The sequence below is a fragment of the Teleopsis dalmanni genome, chromosome 2 (genome assembly GCF_002237135.1).
Source record: "Teleopsis dalmanni isolate 2A chromosome 2, ASM223713v2, whole genome shotgun sequence".
NCBI classification, from domain to species: Eukaryota; Metazoa; Arthropoda; class Insecta; order Diptera; family Diopsidae; genus Teleopsis; species Teleopsis dalmanni.
In genome coordinates, this window is record NC_051847.1 from 108192762 (window position 1) to 108211296 (window position 18535).

At 37.9% G+C, this 18535-nt stretch overlaps 7 protein-coding genes across 7 annotated transcripts; all 7 read right to left on the bottom strand.

The window, feature by feature from the left end:
* Positions 1-563: 563 nt before the first annotated feature.
* Positions 564-1241, bottom strand: LOC119675381. The gene has a single exon (XM_038086579.1). It carries the CDS (start codon positions 1239-1241, stop codon positions 564-566), a length of 678 nt encoding a protein of 225 aa, XP_037942507.1.
* Positions 1242-3086: 1845 nt separating this feature from the next.
* LOC119675382 lies at positions 3087-4376 on the bottom strand. Its single transcript, XM_038086580.1, has one exon. The coding sequence runs from the start codon at positions 4374-4376 to the stop codon at positions 3087-3089; it is 1290 nt and encodes a 429-aa protein (XP_037942508.1).
* Positions 4377-4448: 72 nt separating this feature from the next.
* Positions 4449-4898, bottom strand: LOC119675383. The gene has a single exon (XM_038086581.1). It carries the CDS (start codon positions 4896-4898, stop codon positions 4449-4451), a length of 450 nt encoding a protein of 149 aa, XP_037942509.1.
* A 269-nt stretch (positions 4899-5167) lies between these two features.
* LOC119675384 lies at positions 5168-6049 on the bottom strand. The gene has a single exon (XM_038086582.1). The coding sequence runs from the start codon at positions 6047-6049 to the stop codon at positions 5168-5170; it is 882 nt and encodes a 293-aa protein (XP_037942510.1).
* A 7015-nt stretch (positions 6050-13064) lies between these two features.
* Positions 13065-14354, bottom strand: LOC119675386. Its single transcript, XM_038086583.1, has one exon. It carries the CDS (start codon positions 14352-14354, stop codon positions 13065-13067), a length of 1290 nt encoding a protein of 429 aa, XP_037942511.1.
* A 72-nt stretch (positions 14355-14426) lies between these two features.
* On the bottom strand, positions 14427-14876 carry LOC119675387. The gene has a single exon (XM_038086584.1). The coding sequence runs from the start codon at positions 14874-14876 to the stop codon at positions 14427-14429; it is 450 nt and encodes a 149-aa protein (XP_037942512.1).
* A 269-nt stretch (positions 14877-15145) lies between these two features.
* LOC119675388 lies at positions 15146-16027 on the bottom strand. The gene has a single exon (XM_038086585.1). The coding sequence runs from the start codon at positions 16025-16027 to the stop codon at positions 15146-15148; it is 882 nt and encodes a 293-aa protein (XP_037942513.1).
* Between the last annotated feature and the right edge of the window lie 2508 nt (positions 16028-18535).

Genomic DNA, 18535 nt, shown 5'->3' on the forward strand with positions numbered 1-18535 from the left:
CCCAAGTGTTGGGACTTCCGTCCTTTTTTAACCTTTTTTAACCTTTTTTGACAAATGTAATACAGTCCACTAAAATCATAATAATTTAACCTTGATGTAGAAATTAGTCTTAAAATATTTTTGTATAAAAACACAACATTATTTTAAATAAAATCAGTAGCTAAAAATTACTCAAAGTGTGTGTACTTTAATTTATTAAATGTACATGAGTAATAATAAAAACAAAGTTAACATGAAATTTCTGAAATATTAATGAAATACTTTTTACCTTATATCAAAACCTGATCGATTGTTATTGTATGAAAAAACAAACACAATTATTTCCACACACGCAAAAGTTTATGTATTTATTTAATTTACGAAAATTAGACTAGAATAATTTATAAATTACTTATATTTTGCGAAGCCAAAAAAAGCGTGCACACTCTGTCAGTATACAAGTAAGAAAAAAAGAAAGAAAAAGCAAAAACGAAGCCAAAATTATTGCTTGCCAAATGTTAAAATGCCACTGTCAAAAACTACTAAATGGGTGATGCCATATCGCCTGATTGCTGTGCCAAATATCAAACATCCTCCCCGGCTGGACGGGTACGTTCAGGATGCTCCACAAGCCTGCATATCTTTCGCGAGTATGATAATTTCTTGCTAGGTACCTTGCCAATTAGGAAATCTGCAGGTGATAGAGCCATCTTGTCGTCACAAGTGTTATGCAATGGTATAAGTGGACGTGAATTCAAGCAAGCCTCGATATGTACAAGTACAGTATGTAGCTGATCATAGTAAATGGAATGGGTGCCAACAATGCGTAGTAAGTGCTTTTTTGCTGACTTAACGGCAGCTTCCCATAGACCGCCTTGATGAGGTGCGCCAGGTGGTAGAAAATGCCATTTTGTGCCTCGATTTGCCAATTCCTGTTGAGAATATTCATTATGCCAAGCCTGTAAGCCAATGAATGTAGTGCCATTGTCACTGTATAAATGATTACATGGACCACGCCGGTTTACGAAACGGGTGTATGCATTTATGAATGCCTCAGAAGTGAGATCTTCAGCCAGTTCGATGTGCGCTGCCTTGGTTACCATGCACACAAGGATTGTCACGTAAGCCTTCCGCACGGTTCGTACAGCCTTGGAGCCAATGCGTATGTTGAATGGACCGCAATAGTCTAAGCCAGATCTTGCAAATGGTGGAGATGGGGTGACCCGAGCCTTTGGTAATGTCGCCATACGTTGTTTTAGCATTATGTGTTTTTGCCGCCTGTAAATCGCGCATGAGGGTATGCATTGCTTGACCAAAATGCGTGCCTGTAGAATCCAATATTTGTGTCGAGGAATGAAAAACATATGATGTCATATTAAAAACTGAGCAATTATCATAAATATAAGATATTGCTATTGTGTAGGTTTAGAAATAAAAAGGGATGTACTCTTTTACAGAAACTTAACGATGTGAGTAATAATACAAACAAAGTTTAAATGAAATTTCTAAAATAGGAATGAAATACATTTTACCATATATCAAAACATGATCGATTGTTATGAATGTAAGATATTGCTATTGTGTATGTTTAGAAATAAAAAGGGATGTAAGGTTTTACAGAAACTTAACGATGTGAGTAATAATAAAAATAAAGTTTACATGAAATTTCTGAAATAGGAATGAATGAAATATTATTTATTAGGAATGGAATGAAATAGGAATATTGCTTTTGTGTAGTTTTAAAAATAAAAAGGATTGTGAACTTTTACAGAAACTTAAGGATGTAAATAATAATAAAAATAAAGTTTACATGAAATTTCTGAAAGAGGAGTGAAATACATATGATGTCATATTAAAAACTGAGCAATTATCATAAATATAAGATATTGCTATTGTGTAGGTTTAGAAATAAAAAGGGATGTACTCTTTTACAGAAACTTAACGATGTGAGTAATAATACAAACAAAGTTTAAATGAAATTTCTAAAATAGGAATGAAATACATTCTACCATATATCAAAACATGATCGATTGTTATGAATGTAAGATATTGCTATTGTGGAGTTTTAGAAATAAAAAGGGATGTAAGGTTTTACAGAAACCTAACGATGTGAGTAATAATAAAAATAAAGTTTACATGAAATTTCTGAAATAGGAATGAATGAAATATTATTTATTAGGAATGGAATGAAATAGGAATATTGCTTTTGTGTAGTTTTAAAAATAAAAAGGATTGTGAACTTTTACAGAAACTTAAGGATGTAAGTAATAATAAGAATAAAGTTTACATGAAATTTCTGAAAGAGGAATGAAATACATATGATGTCATATTAAAAACTGAGCAATTATCATAAATATAAGATATTGCTATTGTGTAGGTTTAGAAATAAAAAGGGATGTACTCTTTTACAGAAACTTAACGATGTGAGTAATAATGCATACAAAGTTTAAATGAAATTTCTGAAGTAGGAATGAAATACATTTTACCTTATATTAAAACACGATCGATTGTTATGAATGTAAGATATTGCTATTGTGGAGTTTTTGAAATAAAAAGAGATGTAAGGTTTTACAGAAACCTAACGATGTGAGTAATAATAAAAATAAAGTTTACATAAAATTTCTGAAATAGGAATGAATTACATTTTACCTTATACCAAAACATGATCGATTGTTATGAATGTAAGATATTGCTATTGTGTAGGTTTAGAAATAAAAAGGAATGTACGCTTTTACAGAAACTTAACTATGTGAGTAATAATAAAAACAAAGTTGACGTGAAATTTCTGAAATATTAATGAAATACTTTTTACCTTATATCAAAACCTGATCGATTGTTATTGTATGAAAAAACAAACACAATTATTTCCACACACACAAAAGTTTATGTATTTATTTAATTTACGAAAATTAGACTAGAATAATTTATAAATTACTTATATTTCGCGAAGCCAAAAAAAGCGTGCACACTCTGTCAGTATCCAAGTAAGAAAAAAAGAAAGAAAAAGCAAAAACGAAGCCAAAATTATTGCTTGCCAAATGTTAAAATGCCACTGTCAAAAACTACTAAATGGGTGATGCCATATCGCCTGATTGCTGTGCCAAATATCAAACATCCTCCCCGGCTGGACGGGTACGTTCAGGATGCTCCACAAGCCTGCATATCTTTCGCGAGTATGATAATTTCTTGCTAGGTACCTTGCCAATTAGGAAATCTGCAGGTGATAGAGCCATCTTGTCGTCACAAGTGTTATGCAATGGTATAAGTGGACGTGAATTCAAGCAAGCCTCGATATGTACAAGTACAGTATGTAGCTGATCATAGTAAATGGAATGGGTGCCAACAATGCGTAGTAAGTGCTTTTTTGCTGACTTAACGGCAGCTTCCCATAGACCGCCTTGATGAGGTGCGCCAGGTGGTAGAAAATGCCATTTTGTGCCTCGATTTGCCAATTCCTGTTGAGAATATTCATTATGCCAAGCCTGTAAGCCAATGAATGTAGTGCCATTGTCACTGTATAAATGATTACATGGACCACGCCGGTTTACGAAACGGGTGTATGCATTTATGAATGCCTCAGAAGTGAGATCTTGAGCCAGTTTGATGTGCGCTGCCTTGGTTACCATGCACACAAGGATTGTCACGTAAGCCTTCCGCACGGTTCGTACAGCCTTGGAGGCAATGCGTATGTTGAATGGACCGCAATAGTCTAAGCCAGATCTTGCAAATGGTGGAGATGGGGTGACCCGAGCCTTTGGTAATGTCGCCATACGTTGTTTTAGCATTATGTGTTTTTGCCGCCTGCAAATCGCGCATGAGGGTATGCATTGCTTGACCAAAATGCGTGCCTGTAGAAGCCAATATTTGTGTCGAATCGTATGAAACATAATTTGTATACCGCCATGAAGTGTGTCCTGATGCACCTGCCATATTAAAAGCCTGGTCAATGTGCTATCCTTCGGAAGAATGATTGGATGACGCTGTGGCTCTGCCACCCTCGCATTATGTAGGCGTTCGCCTACTCGCAATATATTGTCCGCTGTGGAGTTGATGAATGGATTCAGTGCAATGAGCTTGCTGGATGTGGATATGGGCTGTGCCTTTTTCAGCTGCTTGATTTCCGCTCCGAAATATTTCGCTTGTTCTGCCTTGATGTGATGATTTAAAGCCATGTCCATTTTGCCTGTACAGATGTGTGTATGCGAACGAAAACGCTGATGTGCCTTTTTGCAACGCAATATGTATGCAGCAGTGCGCAAAAGCTTGCCAAGATGACTGAACCGGTCCAACAGATCTATGACGACCAATTCGTCGCCAGCAGTGTAGTGTGTCTGTAATGCGGGTTGACCTATTATCTGTAATGCCTTTACCTTAAATGGTTTTAACTCGCCTTCCATTATTGCCAGCTCTGCTGGTGCACAGTGGTGCAGCTCATTGATTGAATAATCAGTTGAATTAGGACCGTGCCATCATAATGCGTAGTTATGCAACGCCAAAGGGGATATGCCACAACTGGCGCAATCAGCTGGGTTGAGTTTGGTAGGAATGTGATGCCAATGCCTGATATCTGTCATCGATTGAATGCAGCCAACGCGATTAGCAACGTACTGCTTTAATTGTGATGTGTTTTTGCGTAGCCAACATAGAGCAATATTTGAGTCGGAGTATAGAGTGTATGGTACGTGCTCCAAATGCAAAGCCTGCCTTGTTTCGTGTAAAAGAGTAGCCAACAATTGCGCAGCACAAAGTTCCAATCGGGGTACTGTTACCGAATGTAATGGTGCCACTTTAGTTTTTGATGCGATAATGTGACTAATGATATTGCCATTGTGGTTTGTTGCCAAATAGAGTGCTGCAGCCATTGCCTTGACACTAGCATCGCAGAAGCCGTGAAGTTGTATTTGATATCCGGGCTGCATGCCTATCCAACGCGGTATTCGTACTGTCTCCAGTTGGGACAGCTGCCTTCGGTATATGCTCATATACCGAAGGCATATGCAACAATTCAAGTAGTAATGGGCCGTCCCATGCCAATTTTGCCTGCCACAGTTTCTGTATGAAAAGATTAGCCGTAATGATGACTGGTGCCAACATGTCAATTGGATCATATAATTTTGTGGCATCGCTAAGCACTTGCCTTTTCGTAAGATGTTGTGCATCATAAGAGCTTACCTGATAGAAGAGTTCATCAGTGAGTGGATCCCAAGTGCAAGCCAAGAACAGTAGTTTCTGCCAAGTGCGTATTAAGCTGACAGGGATCAGCATCGCCAAGAAGATGTGCCAAGACTTCAGCGCTATTCGATTTCCATTTCCTGAGATGGAACTGACCGTCTGCCAAAACAGATGAGACATCGGCCGCCAGTTTAATCGCCATTCCAATAGAAGGTGTACTCTTAAGATAGTCATCTATGTAGAAATCATTTAGGATGCTGTTCAAAGCAGTTTTAGCTCGTAATTCATCTGAGAGTTTATAAAAATTGTCTCTGCCACATTGCTGCATAGCGCGAACAGCCAAATATGTGCCACTGGTTGTGCCATATGTAACGGTAGCCAATTGATATGTGCGAATGGGCTGATCGGATAATTCCCGCCAGAGGATCTGTTGCCACTGCCTGTGCCTCTCGTCAACCTTGACTTGCCTGAACATTTTCTCCACATCAGCTGTGAATGCTATTCGATGCTGCCTGAAGCGAAGCAAAAGGTTAAGTAATAAATCCTGTATTGGGGGGCCAGCAAGTTGTGTATCATTTAATGATATGCCATTCGATGTTTTTGCGGAAGCATTGAAAACGACTTGGAATTTTGCCATGACTGCAAAATGTGGAATGTAGTATGCCTGAGATGGGTCGCCTGAATGATGCTGAATAGGGTGCATGTGACCAAGTTGTTCGTATTCGCGCATAAAAGCCACATATCTTTGCCTCAGCTCTGAGTTGGATGCCAATTTTCGTTCCAACTGGTGAAATTGCCTGAGTGCCATCTGATGTGAATTCCCAAGTGGTGGAGCATCTGGTGTAAATGGTATTTGTACGCAGTAACTGCTATCATCAAAACACTTATGTGTGCTCATGAAAATGCATTCGCAAAGATCAACTGCTGCTAGTTTATCGCCTTTAGCCATGTCAATTTCTTTGGATTCAAATAGCCTGTGTAGAAGGTCATCAACTCGCTCATCAATGCCATAGATTGTTCCGCCTTGTAGTTATGCACGGTTGCTTCAGCTGGTCCGAATACAACCCAGCCTAATTGCGTATTTTGTGCCACAGGATCATCAAGTTCGCCACGAACTATGCCATCTGCCAACAATTGGCCCCATATGTCTGAGCCAAGCAATGCATCTATAACACCAGTTTCGCCAAATTTCGGGTCTGCCAAAGGCAAATTGCGTAAATGCTGCCAACAGTTTTCCATGATTGGAGCCACAGGGATTGCTGAGGCAATTTTGTTGATGATGTAGAATTCAACATCCAAGCCAAATGAAGCATTGACAGTCGAAAATATGCGCAAGACTGCCCGGCCATTAGTATATGAGCGATTGCCACTGCCAACACCTTGTAATTGCAATGCAATTTTCTGCTTCCGCAGAGCCAGTTGATTAAAATATCGCGTACTCATTAGACTTACCTGAGAGCCTGGATCGCATAGAGCTCGACACGGGTCGATATCGCCAAAGCCATTTAAGATGCGTATTTGTGCTGTTGCCAAGAGTATAACCCGATTGCCTATAGTAGCGAATGTCTGCATTGGATGGTGTAGTCACTGATGCACACGTGGTGGGATGCCAGCCTGGTTCGGTTTCGCTGGTGCCTGAGGTGTAGTTTGTGCCTGCTGTTTGGACTCTTGCAAAGGAGGAGTTTGCGCTGGTGAACTTCGGCATAGTAGAGTGTGATGCCTGCCATTGCATATGCGACAATTAGTTGAGCCACATGCCTTAGTGGAATGTCCAGGTTTCAAGCAATTGAAGCAAAGATTCGAGCCTTTAAGCAATGTGAAGCGCTCCGCTGGTGAGCAAGCCAATAGCCTGGAGCAGTTGCCTATTTGGTGCGATGCGTCATTGCAAAACTGGCAGTGGCCTGAAGTAGTTGCTATTTTTTTTTTTTTTTTTTTTTTTTTTTTTAAATCCATTTATTTATTACAATCTGTCAGGAATGAATGACAATAAGTAATATATATAAATTTAAATCATAATAATGGTTATTACGATATAAAAAGAAAGGCACGTATGGACTATGCCCAGTGACATATCCATATATTTGCTATTAGGTTTGTCCTCATTAGACTTGACCCTGGCCTTTTAAGATCAGTCTGAGATGTGCCACAATATTGTAGTGTAGCAGTCTTGCCATCAGATTTTGGTTTGCTCTCCATTGCTCGCCAAACAGTGTCAACTAGACTGTCAGCTCGTGTCTCCAAGAATGCAAGCAAATCTGCCAAAGGAGGAATTTGATTAGTTGTGCGGTTCATGCCCCATGCCTGTTGCGTAAATGTTGGTTACTTGGCCACTATAATGGGTACCGCCAATGCATCCCATTGATCCACGGGTAGGTTCATTACCGCAAGCGCTCGCAAGGACTCTCGCACTGTATCAACCACCGATATCAACGCAGATGTTGACTCAGCCTGTGATGGGTTGAAGCCAATTAGCCTAGCCACGTGTATTTCAGCCAACTGTTTCGAATTGTCGTACCGAGCCTTCAGTGCAGCCCATACCTCATCGTACCTGCCACTGTACATGCCTCCGACAAGTGCCACTGCATCACCTTGGACTGCCTCTCGCAGTTTGTCAAGCTTGTATGCCTCTGGAAACTCTTGCGAATGCACCAATGTCTCGAATGTGTCCTTAAATGCCAGCCAATTGCGCATCGAGCCATCAAACTTGGGTATAGCCAATAGTTCCAACTTAATTGCAAAGCCTTGGGAAGACGCAGCACCGCTTGCCATATTGGAAGGTGCATCCGTATTTTGCGCATCACAGTGAGCCAACTCACGTCGCAATGCAACGCACGCCTCGTTATACAAGTCCTCCACCTCGTCCCACAACTTGATGTGAGACCATAATTCAGTATCATCTCTTGCCAAAGCCACCAACTCACCATGTGCAGTTTGTAGTTTGTCGAAGTGCGCCTGCAATGTTGTACGATCTTGCTGCATGCCAAAGCCATTCTCAACGTAGTCATCCGCCAATATTTTTGCGGCTACCCGCTTTAATGATGACCACGCAGTCGTACGCCTATTTAAGGCAGCCATATTTTCTTCGTATAAAGCCAAAACCGCAATTTAATTTTAAATTAAAAACCGAAACTCCCGGGATTCGGCACCAACAAATGTATGAAAAAACAAACACAATTATTTCCACACACGCAAAAGTTTATGTATTTATTTAATTTACGAAAATTAGACTAGAATAACTTATAAATTACTTATATTTCGCGAAGCCAAAAAAAGCGTGCACACTCTGCCAGTATCCAAGTAAGAAAAAAAAGAAAGAAAAAGCAAAAACGAAGCCAAAATTATTGCTTGCCAAATGTTAAAATGCCACTGTCAAAAACTACTAAATGGGTGATGCCATATCGCCTGGTTGCTGTGCCAAATCTCAAACAGTTATGAATGTAAGATATTGTTTTTGTGTAGTTTAAAAAATAAAAAAGAAATGTAAGCTTTTACAGAAACTTAACGATGTGAGTGATAATAAAAATAAACTTCACATGAAATTTCTGAAATAGGAATGAATTACATTTTACTTTATATCAAAAAATGATCGATTGTTATGAAAGTTAGATATTGCTTTTATGTAGTTGAAAACTATTTTTTCAACTATATATTAATTGTTAGGAATGGAACGGAATAAAAGTTAGATATTGCTTTAGTGTAGTTGAAAACTATTTTCTCAACTATATATTAATTGTTAGGAATGGAACGGAATAGGAATACTGCTTTTAAATAGTTTTAGAAATAAAAAAGGAATGTAAGCTTTTACAGAAACTTAACGATGTGAGTAATAATAAAAACAAAGTTTACATGACATTTCTTAAATAGGAATGAAACATATTTCACCTCATATCAAAACCTGATCGACTGTTATGAATGTAAGATATTGCTTTTGTGTAGTTTAAAAACTAAAAAAGAATTGTAGTTCTTACAGAAACTTAGCGATGTGAGTAATAATAAAAATAAAGTTTAGATGAAATTTCTGAAACAAGAATGGAATACATATGCTGTCATATTAAAAACTGATTAATTATCATAAATATAAAATACTGCTTCGGTGTAGTATTAGAAATACAAAAGGAATGTAAGCTTTTACAGAAACTTAACGATGTGAGTAATAACGAAGAAAAAGTTTACATGAAATTTCTGAAATAGGAACGAAACACATTTCACCTCATATCAAAACCTGATCGATTGTTATGAATGTAAGATATTGCTTTTGTGTAGTTTTAGAAATAAGATAGGGATGTAAGCTTTTACAGAAACTTAACGATGTGAGTAATAAAAAAAACAAAGTTTACATGAAATTTCTGAAATAGGAATGAAACACATTCCACCTCATATCAAAACCTCATCGATTGTTATGAATGTAAGATATTGGTTTTTTGTAATTTTAGAAATACAAAAGGAATGTAAGCTTTTACAGAAACTTAACGATGTGAGTAATAATGAAAACAAAGTTTTCATAAAATTTCTGAAATAGGAATGAAATACATTTCACCTTATATCAAAACCTGATCAATTGTTATGAATGTAAGTTATTGCTTTTGTGTAGTTTAAAAAATAAAAAAGGATTCTAAGTTTTTACAAACTTAACGATGTGAGTAATAATGAAAACAATGTTTACATAAAATTTCTGAAATAGGAATGAATGAAATATTTTATGTTAGGAATGGAACGGAATAGGAATACTGCTTTTAAGTAGTTTTAGAAATAAAAAAGGAATGTAAGCTTTTACAGAAACTTAACGGTGTGAGTAATAATAAAAAACAAAGTTTACATAACATTTCTTAAATAGGAATGAAATACATTTCACCTCATATCAAAACCTGATCGATTGTTATGAATGTAAGATATTGTTTTTGTGTAGTTTTAGAAATAAAATATGGATGAAGACTTTTACATAAACTAACGATGTCAGTAATAAAAAAAACAAAGTTTACATGAAATTTCTGAAATAGGAATGAAATACTTTTTATCTTATATCAACACCTGATCGATTGTTATAAATGTAAGATATTGCTTTTGTGTAGTTTAAAAACTAAAATAGAATTGTAGTTCTTACAGAAACTTAGCGACGTGAGTAATAATAAAAATAAAGTTTACATGAAATTTCTGAAACAGGAATGAAATACATATGATGTCATATTGAAAACTATCATAATTAATTACCATAAATATAAGATACTGCTTCGGTATAGTATTAGAACACAATATTCAAAATAGCAATAACCAAATTCCAAAACAATATTTTTCGTTACCCTTTGTACCGAAGTTATCTAATAATAGAAATCTGACCACAAATCTTAAACAAGACAACATTTTTTGTGCTTATAAACCCAATCTAACTGTCCATAAAATTTTCTCTAACAACAAAAACAAAATTAATAAGCTGCAACAAAATAATGTGGTATATCAAATAAATTGCAACGGAAATAAAGAAGGGAGTTGCAAAGAGATTTATATTGGTACAACAAAGAGGTCACTTAACACCAGAATAGCTGAGCACATGTCAGACATCAACAAGAACAAAAACAATACAGCTCTATCTCAGCATTGCACCGAGAGACAACACAAACCGGATTTCGACAATATAGTAATATTAGACAAAGAGAAATCTTGGAAAAAACGGTACACTCTCGAAAGCTTAAGAATTCAAGAGGAAATTAACTTGACTATGAACATCAAAGAAAATACGGAGAATATAAGCTCTAATTACATTGCCACTCTAATATAAACAAATCGAAAGTGACGGTAACTTGAAGCAGTTGACCATAATTTTATAAAACATTTAATATTTACATCTCTAATTTTAAATTTTTTATTTACAAATGTAACTATTAACAAAAAGTGATTTAACTAAATTTTAACTTTAACTATTGGTAATTATTATTATTTAATAATTCTAAAATCTTGAATTGATAATTATTACTATTGATTGTTTAGTTATTATTGTTGTTGTTAGTTATTTTGTGTACATGTTCTCTATTTATGTGCATGTTCATACAATATCACAAATTATATATTTATTTTCAAATTGTGTTATAAAAATTAAAAAACATCATAATTATTAAATAAAAAATATTTTAGATACCCCTGAAGATGTTGGAAAATAACCAACGAAACGTCAGGTGAAAAAAATGAAATAAATTGAATTTTATTTGCATCCTAGTAATAAGACCAGAGTAGCCTAATGAAAATTTTAACTTAAAGAATAAAACGTACTGGTCAAAAACTTCATTATTAATAAATTATGAAACTATGGCAAAGCCCAATAAGGTAACTAGGGTAATTCTAAGGTCATATATTGGATTTTTTGCATCAAGTTTAGGTATATAAAATGAGTTCAAAATTTGAACTGACTCTCTTAGAAATGTAAAATGGTTAAGCGTAGTAGCGCTTGACAAAGTATAAAGTATAAAGTAAGAAATGTAAAGTGGTTAAGCGTAGTAGCGCTTGACAAAGTATAAAGTATGGAGTGTAAAAATTGTAAAGTCGTGAAGCGTAGTAGCGCTGGCACATAATTTGGAATCAATAAAGTCGTGTGTTTCTGTAGAAATAAAAAGAGAGTATTATTTTACGGATTTTTCGGTAGGATTCCTATAGCAACGTCACCTACGACCTTAACATTATCGACTGAGGGTATATTGTTTGTTTTGGAGAGGCAGCACCATCACCAAATACACAATAATATTAAAAACTGATGACTGATGATGAGTAATAATAAAAACAAAGTTCAAATGAAATTTCTGAAGTAGGAATGAAATACATTTCATCTTAAATCGAAACCTGATCGATTGTTATGAATGTAAGATATTGATACTGTGTAGTTTTAGAAATAAAAAACTATTGTAAACTTTTGCAGAAACTTATCGATGTGGGTAATAATAAAAACAAAGCTTACATGATATTTCTAAACTAGGAATGAAATACATATGATGTCGTATTAAACACTGATCAATTATAATAAATATAAGATATTGAAAAGCAATAGTTTAAAAAATAAAATAGTATTGTAGGTTTTTACAGGAACTTAACGATGTGAGTAATAATAAAAAGAAAGTTTAAATGAAATTTCTGAAATAGGAATGAATGAAATATTTTATATTAGGAATGAAACAGAATAGGAATATTGCTTTTACGTAGTTTTAGAAATAAAAAAGGAATGCAAGCTTTTACAGAAATTTAACGATGTAAGTAATAATAAAATCCAAGCTTACATGAAATTTCTGAAATAGGAATGAAATACATTTTACCTTATATCAAAACCTGATCAATTATCATAAATATAAGATATTGCTATTGTGTAGGTTTAGAAATAAAAAGGGATGTACGCTTTTACAGAAACTTAACTATGTGAGTAATAATACAAACAAAGTTTAAATGAAATTTTTGAAATAGGAATGAAATACATTTTACCTTATATCAAAACATGATCGATTGTTATGAATGTAAGATATTGCTATTGTGTAGGTTTAGAAATAAAAAGGAATGTACGCTTTTACAGAAACTTAACTATGTGAGTAATAATAAAAACAAAGTTGACGTGAAATTTCTGAAATATTAATGAAATACTTTTTACCTTATATCAAAACCTGATCGATTGTTATTGTATGAAAAAACAAACACAATTATTTCCACACACACAAAAGTTTATGTATTTATTTAATTTACGAAAATTAGACTAGAATAATTTATAAATTACTTATATTTCGCGAAGCCAAAAAAAGCGTGCACACTCTGTCAGTATCCAAGTAAGAAAAAAAGAAAGAAAAAGCAAAAACGAAGCCAAAATTATTGCTTGCCAAATGTTAAAATGCCACTGTCAAAAACTACTAAATGGGTGATGCCATATCGCCTGATTGCTGTGCCAAATATCAAACATCCTCCCCGGCTGGACGGGTACGTTCAGGATGCTCCACAAGCCTGCATATCTTTCGCGAGTATGATAATTTCTTGCTAGGTACCTTGCCAATTAGGAAATCTGCAGGTGATAGAGCCATCTTGTCGTCACAAGTGTTATGCAATGGTATAAGTGGACGTGAATTCAAGCAAGCCTCGATATGTACAAGTACAGTATGTAGCTGATCATAGTAAATGGAATGGGTGCCAACAATGCGTAGTAAGTGCTTTTTTGCTGACTTAACGGCAGCTTCCCATAGACCGCCTTGATGAGGTGCGCCAGGTGGTAGAAAATGCCATTTTGTGCCTCGATTTGCCAATTCCTGTTGAGAATATTCATTATGCCAAGCCTGTAAGCCAATGAATGTAGTGCCATTGTCACTGTATAAATGATTACATGGACCACGCCGGTTTACGAAACGGGTGTATGCATTTATGAATGCCTCAGAAGTGAGATCTTGAGCCAGTTTGATGTGCGCTGCCTTGGTTACCATGCACACAAGGATTGTCACGTAAGCCTTCCGCACGGTTCGTACAGCCTTGGAGGCAATGCGTATGTTGAATGGACCGCAATAGTCTAAGCCAGATCTTGCAAATGGTGGAGATGGGGTGACCCGAGCCTTTGGTAATGTCGCCATACGTTGTTTTAGCATTATGTGTTTTTGCCGCCTGCAAATCGCGCATGAGGGTATGCATTGCTTGACCAAAATGCGTGCCTGTAGAAGCCAATATTTGTGTCGAATCGTATGAAACATAATTTGTATACCGCCATGAAGTGTGTCCTGATGCACCTGCCATATTAAAAGCCTGGTCAATGTGCTATCCTTCGGAAGAATGATTGGATGACGCTGTGGCTCTGCCACCCTCGCATTATGTAGGCGTTCGCCTACTCGCAATATATTGTCCGCTGTGGAGTTGATGAATGGATTCAGTGCAATGAGCTTGCTGGATGTGGATATGGGCTGTGCCTTTTTCAGCTGCTTGATTTCCGCTCCGAAATATTTCGCTTGTTCTGCCTTGATGTGATGATTTAAAGCCATGTCCATTTTGCCTGTACAGATGTGTGTATGCGAACGAAAACGCTGATGTGCCTTTTTGCAACGCAATATGTATGCAGCAGTGCGCAAAAGCTTGCCAAGATGACTGAACCGGTCCAACAGATCTATGACGACCAATTCGTCGCCAGCAGTGTAGTGTGTCTGTAATGCGGGTTGACCTATTATCTGTAATGCCTTTACCTTAAATGGTTTTAACTCGCCTTCCATTATTGCCAGCTCTGCTGGTGCACAGTGGTGCAGCTCATTGATTGAATAATCAGTTGAATTAGGACCGTGCCATCATAATGCGTAGTTATGCAACGCCAAAGGGGATATGCCACAACTGGCGCAATCAGCTGGGTTGAGTTTGGTAGGAATGTGATGCCAATGCCTGATATCTGTCATCGATTGAATGCAGCCAACGCGATTAGCAACGTACTGCTTTAATTGTGATGTGTTTTTGCGTAGCCAACATAGAGCAATATTTGAGTCGGAGTATAGAGTGTATGGTACGTGCTCCAAATGCAAAGCCTGCCTTGTTTCGTGTAAAAGAGTAGCCAACAATTGCGCAGCACAAAGTTCCAATCGGGGTACTGTTACCGAATGTAATGGTGCCACTTTAGTTTTTGATGCGATAATGTGACTAATGATATTGCCATTGTGGTTTGTTGCCAAATAGAGTGCTGCAGCCATTGCCTTGACACTAGCATCGCAGAAGCCGTGAAGTTGTATTTGATATCCGGGCTGCATGCCTATCCAACGCGGTATTCGTACTGTCTCCAGTTGGGACAGCTGCCTTCGGTATATGCTCATATACCGAAGGCATATGCAACAATTCAAGTAGTAATGGGCCGTCCCATGCCAATTTTGCCTGCCACAGTTTCTGTATGAAAAGATTAGCCGTAATGATGACTGGTGCCAACATGTCAATTGGATCATATAATTTTGTGGCATCGCTAAGCACTTGCCTTTTCGTAAGATGTTGTGCATCATAAGAGCTTACCTGATAGAAGAGTTCATCAGTGAGTGGATCCCAAGTGCAAGCCAAGAACAGTAGTTTCTGCCAAGTGCGTATTAAGCTGACAGGGATCAGCATCGCCAAGAAGATGTGCCAAGACTTCAGCGCTATTCGATTTCCATTTCCTGAGATGGAACTGACCGTCTGCCAAAACAGATGAGACATCGGCCGCCAGTTTAATCGCCATTCCAATAGAAGGTGTACTCTTAAGATAGTCATCTATGTAGAAATCATTTAGGATGCTGTTCAAAGCAGTTTTAGCTCGTAATTCATCTGAGAGTTTATAAAAATTGTCTCTGCCACATTGCTGCATAGCGCGAACAGCCAAATATGTGCCACTGGTTGTGCCATATGTAACGGTAGCCAATTGATATGTGCGAATGGGCTGATCGGATAATTCCCGCCAGAGGATCTGTTGCCACTGCCTGTGCCTCTCGTCAACCTTGACTTGCCTGAACATTTTCTCCACATCAGCTGTGAATGCTATTCGATGCTGCCTGAAGCGAAGCAAAAGGTTAAGTAATAAATCCTGTATTGGGGGGCCAGCAAGTTGTGTATCATTTAATGATATGCCATTCGATGTTTTTGCGGAAGCATTGAAAACGACTTGGAATTTTGCCATGACTGCAAAATGTGGAATGTAGTATGCCTGAGATGGGTCGCCTGAATGATGCTGAATAGGGTGCATGTGACCAAGTTGTTCGTATTCGCGCATAAAAGCCACATATCTTTGCCTCAGCTCTGAGTTGGATGCCAATTTTCGTTCCAACTGGTGAAATTGCCTGAGTGCCATCTGATGTGAATTCCCAAGTGGTGGAGCATCTGGTGTAAATGGTATTTGTACGCAGTAACTGCTATCATCAAAACACTTATGTGTGCTCATGAAAATGCATTCGCAAAGATCAACTGCTGCTAGTTTATCGCCTTTAGCCATGTCAATTTCTTTGGATTCAAATAGCCTGTGTAGAAGGTCATCAACTCGCTCATCAATGCCATAGATTGTTCCGCCTTGTAGTTATGCACGGTTGCTTCAGCTGGTCCGAATACAACCCAGCCTAATTGCGTATTTTGTGCCACAGGATCATCAAGTTCGCCACGAACTATGCCATCTGCCAACAATTGGCCCCATATGTCTGAGCCAAGCAATGCATCTATAACACCAGTTTCGCCAAATTTCGGGTCTGCCAAAGGCAAATTGCGTAAATGCTGCCAACAGTTTTCCATGATTGGAGCCACAGGGATTGCTGAGGCAATTTTGTTGATGATGTAGAATTCAACATCCAAGCCAAATGAAGCATTGACAGTCGAAAATATGCGCAAGACTGCCCGGCCATTAGTATATGAGCGATTGCCACTGCCAACACCTTGTAATTGCAATGCAATTTTCTGCTTCCGCAGAGCCAGTTGATTAAAATATCGCGTACTCATTAGACTTACCTGAGAGCCTGGATCGCATAGAGCTCGACACAGGTCGATATCGCCAAAGCCATTTAAGATGCGTATTTGTGCTGTTGCCAAGAGTATAACCCGATTGCCTATAGTAGCGAATGTCTGCATTGGATGGTGTAGTCACTGATGCACACGTGGTGGGATGCCAGCCTGGTTCGGTTTCGCTGGTGCCTGAGGTGTAGTTTGTGCCTGCTGTTTGGACTCTTGCAAAGGAGGAGTTTGCGCTGGTGAACTTCGGCATAGTAGAGTGTGATGCCTGCCATTGCATATGCGACAATTAGTTGAGCCACATGCCTTAGTGGAATGTCCAGGTTTCAAGCAATTGAAGCAAAGATTCGAGCCTTTAAGCAATGTGAAGCGCTCCGCTGGTGAGCAAGCCAATAGCCTGGAGCAGTTGCCTATTTGGTGCGATGCGTCATTGCAAAACTGGCAGTGGCCTGAAGTAGTTGCTATTTTTTTTTTTTTTTTTTTTTTTTTTTAAATCCATTTATTTATTACAATCTGTCAGGAATGAATGACAATAAGTAATATATATAAATTTAAATCATAATAATGGTTATTACGATATAAAAAGAAAGGCACGTATGGACTATGCCCAGTGACATATCCATATATTTGCTATTAGGTTTGTCCTCATTAGACTTGACCCTGGCCTTTTAAGATCAGTCTGAGATGTGCCACAATATTGTAGTGTAGCAGTCTTGCCATCAGATTTTGGTTTGCTCTCCATTGCTCGCCAAACAGTGTCAACTAGACTGTCAGCTCGTGTCTCCAAGAATGCAAGCAAATCTGCCAAAGGAGGAATTTGATTAGTTGTGCGGTTCATGCCCCATGCCTGTTGCGTAAATGTTGGTTACTTGGCCACTATAATGGGTACCGCCAATGCATCCCATTGATCCACGGGTAGGTTCATTACCGCAAGCGCTCGCAAGGACTCTCGCACTGTATCAACCACCGATATCAACGCAGATGTTGACTCAGCCTGTGATGGGTTGAAGCCAATTAGCCTAGCCACGTGTATTTCAGCCAACTGTTTCGAATTGTCGTACCGAGCCTTCAGTGCAGCCCATACCTCATCGTACCTGCCACTGTACATGCCTCCGACAAGTGCCACTGCATCACCTTGGACTGCCTCTCGCAGTTTGTCAAGCTTGTATGCCTCTGGAAACTCTTGCGAATGCACCAATGTCTCGAATGTGTCCTTAAATGCCAGCCAATTGCGCATCGAGCCATCAAACTTGGGTATAGCCAATAGTTCCAACTTAATTGCAAAGCCTTGGGAAGACGCAGCACCGCTTGCCATATTGGAAGGTGCATCCGTATTTTGCGCATCACAGTGGGCCAACTCACGTCGCAATGCAACGCACGCCTCGTTATACAAGTCCTCCACCTCGTCCCACAACTTGATGTGAGACCATAATTCAGTATCATCTCTTGCCAAAGCCACCAACTCACCATGTGCAGTTTGTAGTTTGTCGAAGTGCGCCTGCAATGTTGTACGATCTTGCTGCATGCCAAAGCCATTCTCAACGTAGTCATCCGCCAATATTTTTGCGGCTACCCGCTTTAATGATGACCACGCAGTCGTACGCCTATTTAAGGCAGCCATATTTTCTTCGTATAAAGCCAAAACCGCAATTTAATTTTAAATTAAAAACCGAAACTCCCGGGATTCGGCACCAACAAATGTATGAAAAAACAAACACAATTATTTCCACACACGCAAAAGTTTATGTATTTATTTAATTTACGAAAATTAGACTAGAATAACTTATAAATTACTTATATTTCGCGAAGCCAAAAAAAGCGTGCACACTCTGCCAGTATCCAAGTAAGAAAAAAAAGAAAGAAAAAGCAAAAACGAAGCCAAAATTATTGCTTGCCAAATGTTAAAATGCCACTGTCAAAAACTACTAAATGGGTGATGCCATATCGCCTGGTT

Bases quoted from the DNA above. Each gene is read 5' to 3' on its own strand.
- LOC119675381 (XM_038086579.1), bottom strand. From the start codon at position 1,241: ATGCTAAAACAACGTATGGCGACATTACCAAAGGCTCGGGTCACCCCA.
- LOC119675382 (XM_038086580.1), bottom strand. From the start codon at position 4,376: ATGGAAGGCGAGTTAAAACCATTTAAGGTAAAGGCATTACAGATAATA.
- LOC119675383 (XM_038086581.1), bottom strand. From the start codon at position 4,898: ATGCAGCCCGGATATCAAATACAACTTCACGGCTTCTGCGATGCTAGT.
- LOC119675384 (XM_038086582.1), bottom strand. From the start codon at position 6,049: ATGAGCACACATAAGTGTTTTGATGATAGCAGTTACTGCGTACAAATA.
- LOC119675386 (XM_038086583.1), bottom strand. From the start codon at position 14,354: ATGGAAGGCGAGTTAAAACCATTTAAGGTAAAGGCATTACAGATAATA.
- LOC119675387 (XM_038086584.1), bottom strand. From the start codon at position 14,876: ATGCAGCCCGGATATCAAATACAACTTCACGGCTTCTGCGATGCTAGT.
- LOC119675388 (XM_038086585.1), bottom strand. From the start codon at position 16,027: ATGAGCACACATAAGTGTTTTGATGATAGCAGTTACTGCGTACAAATA.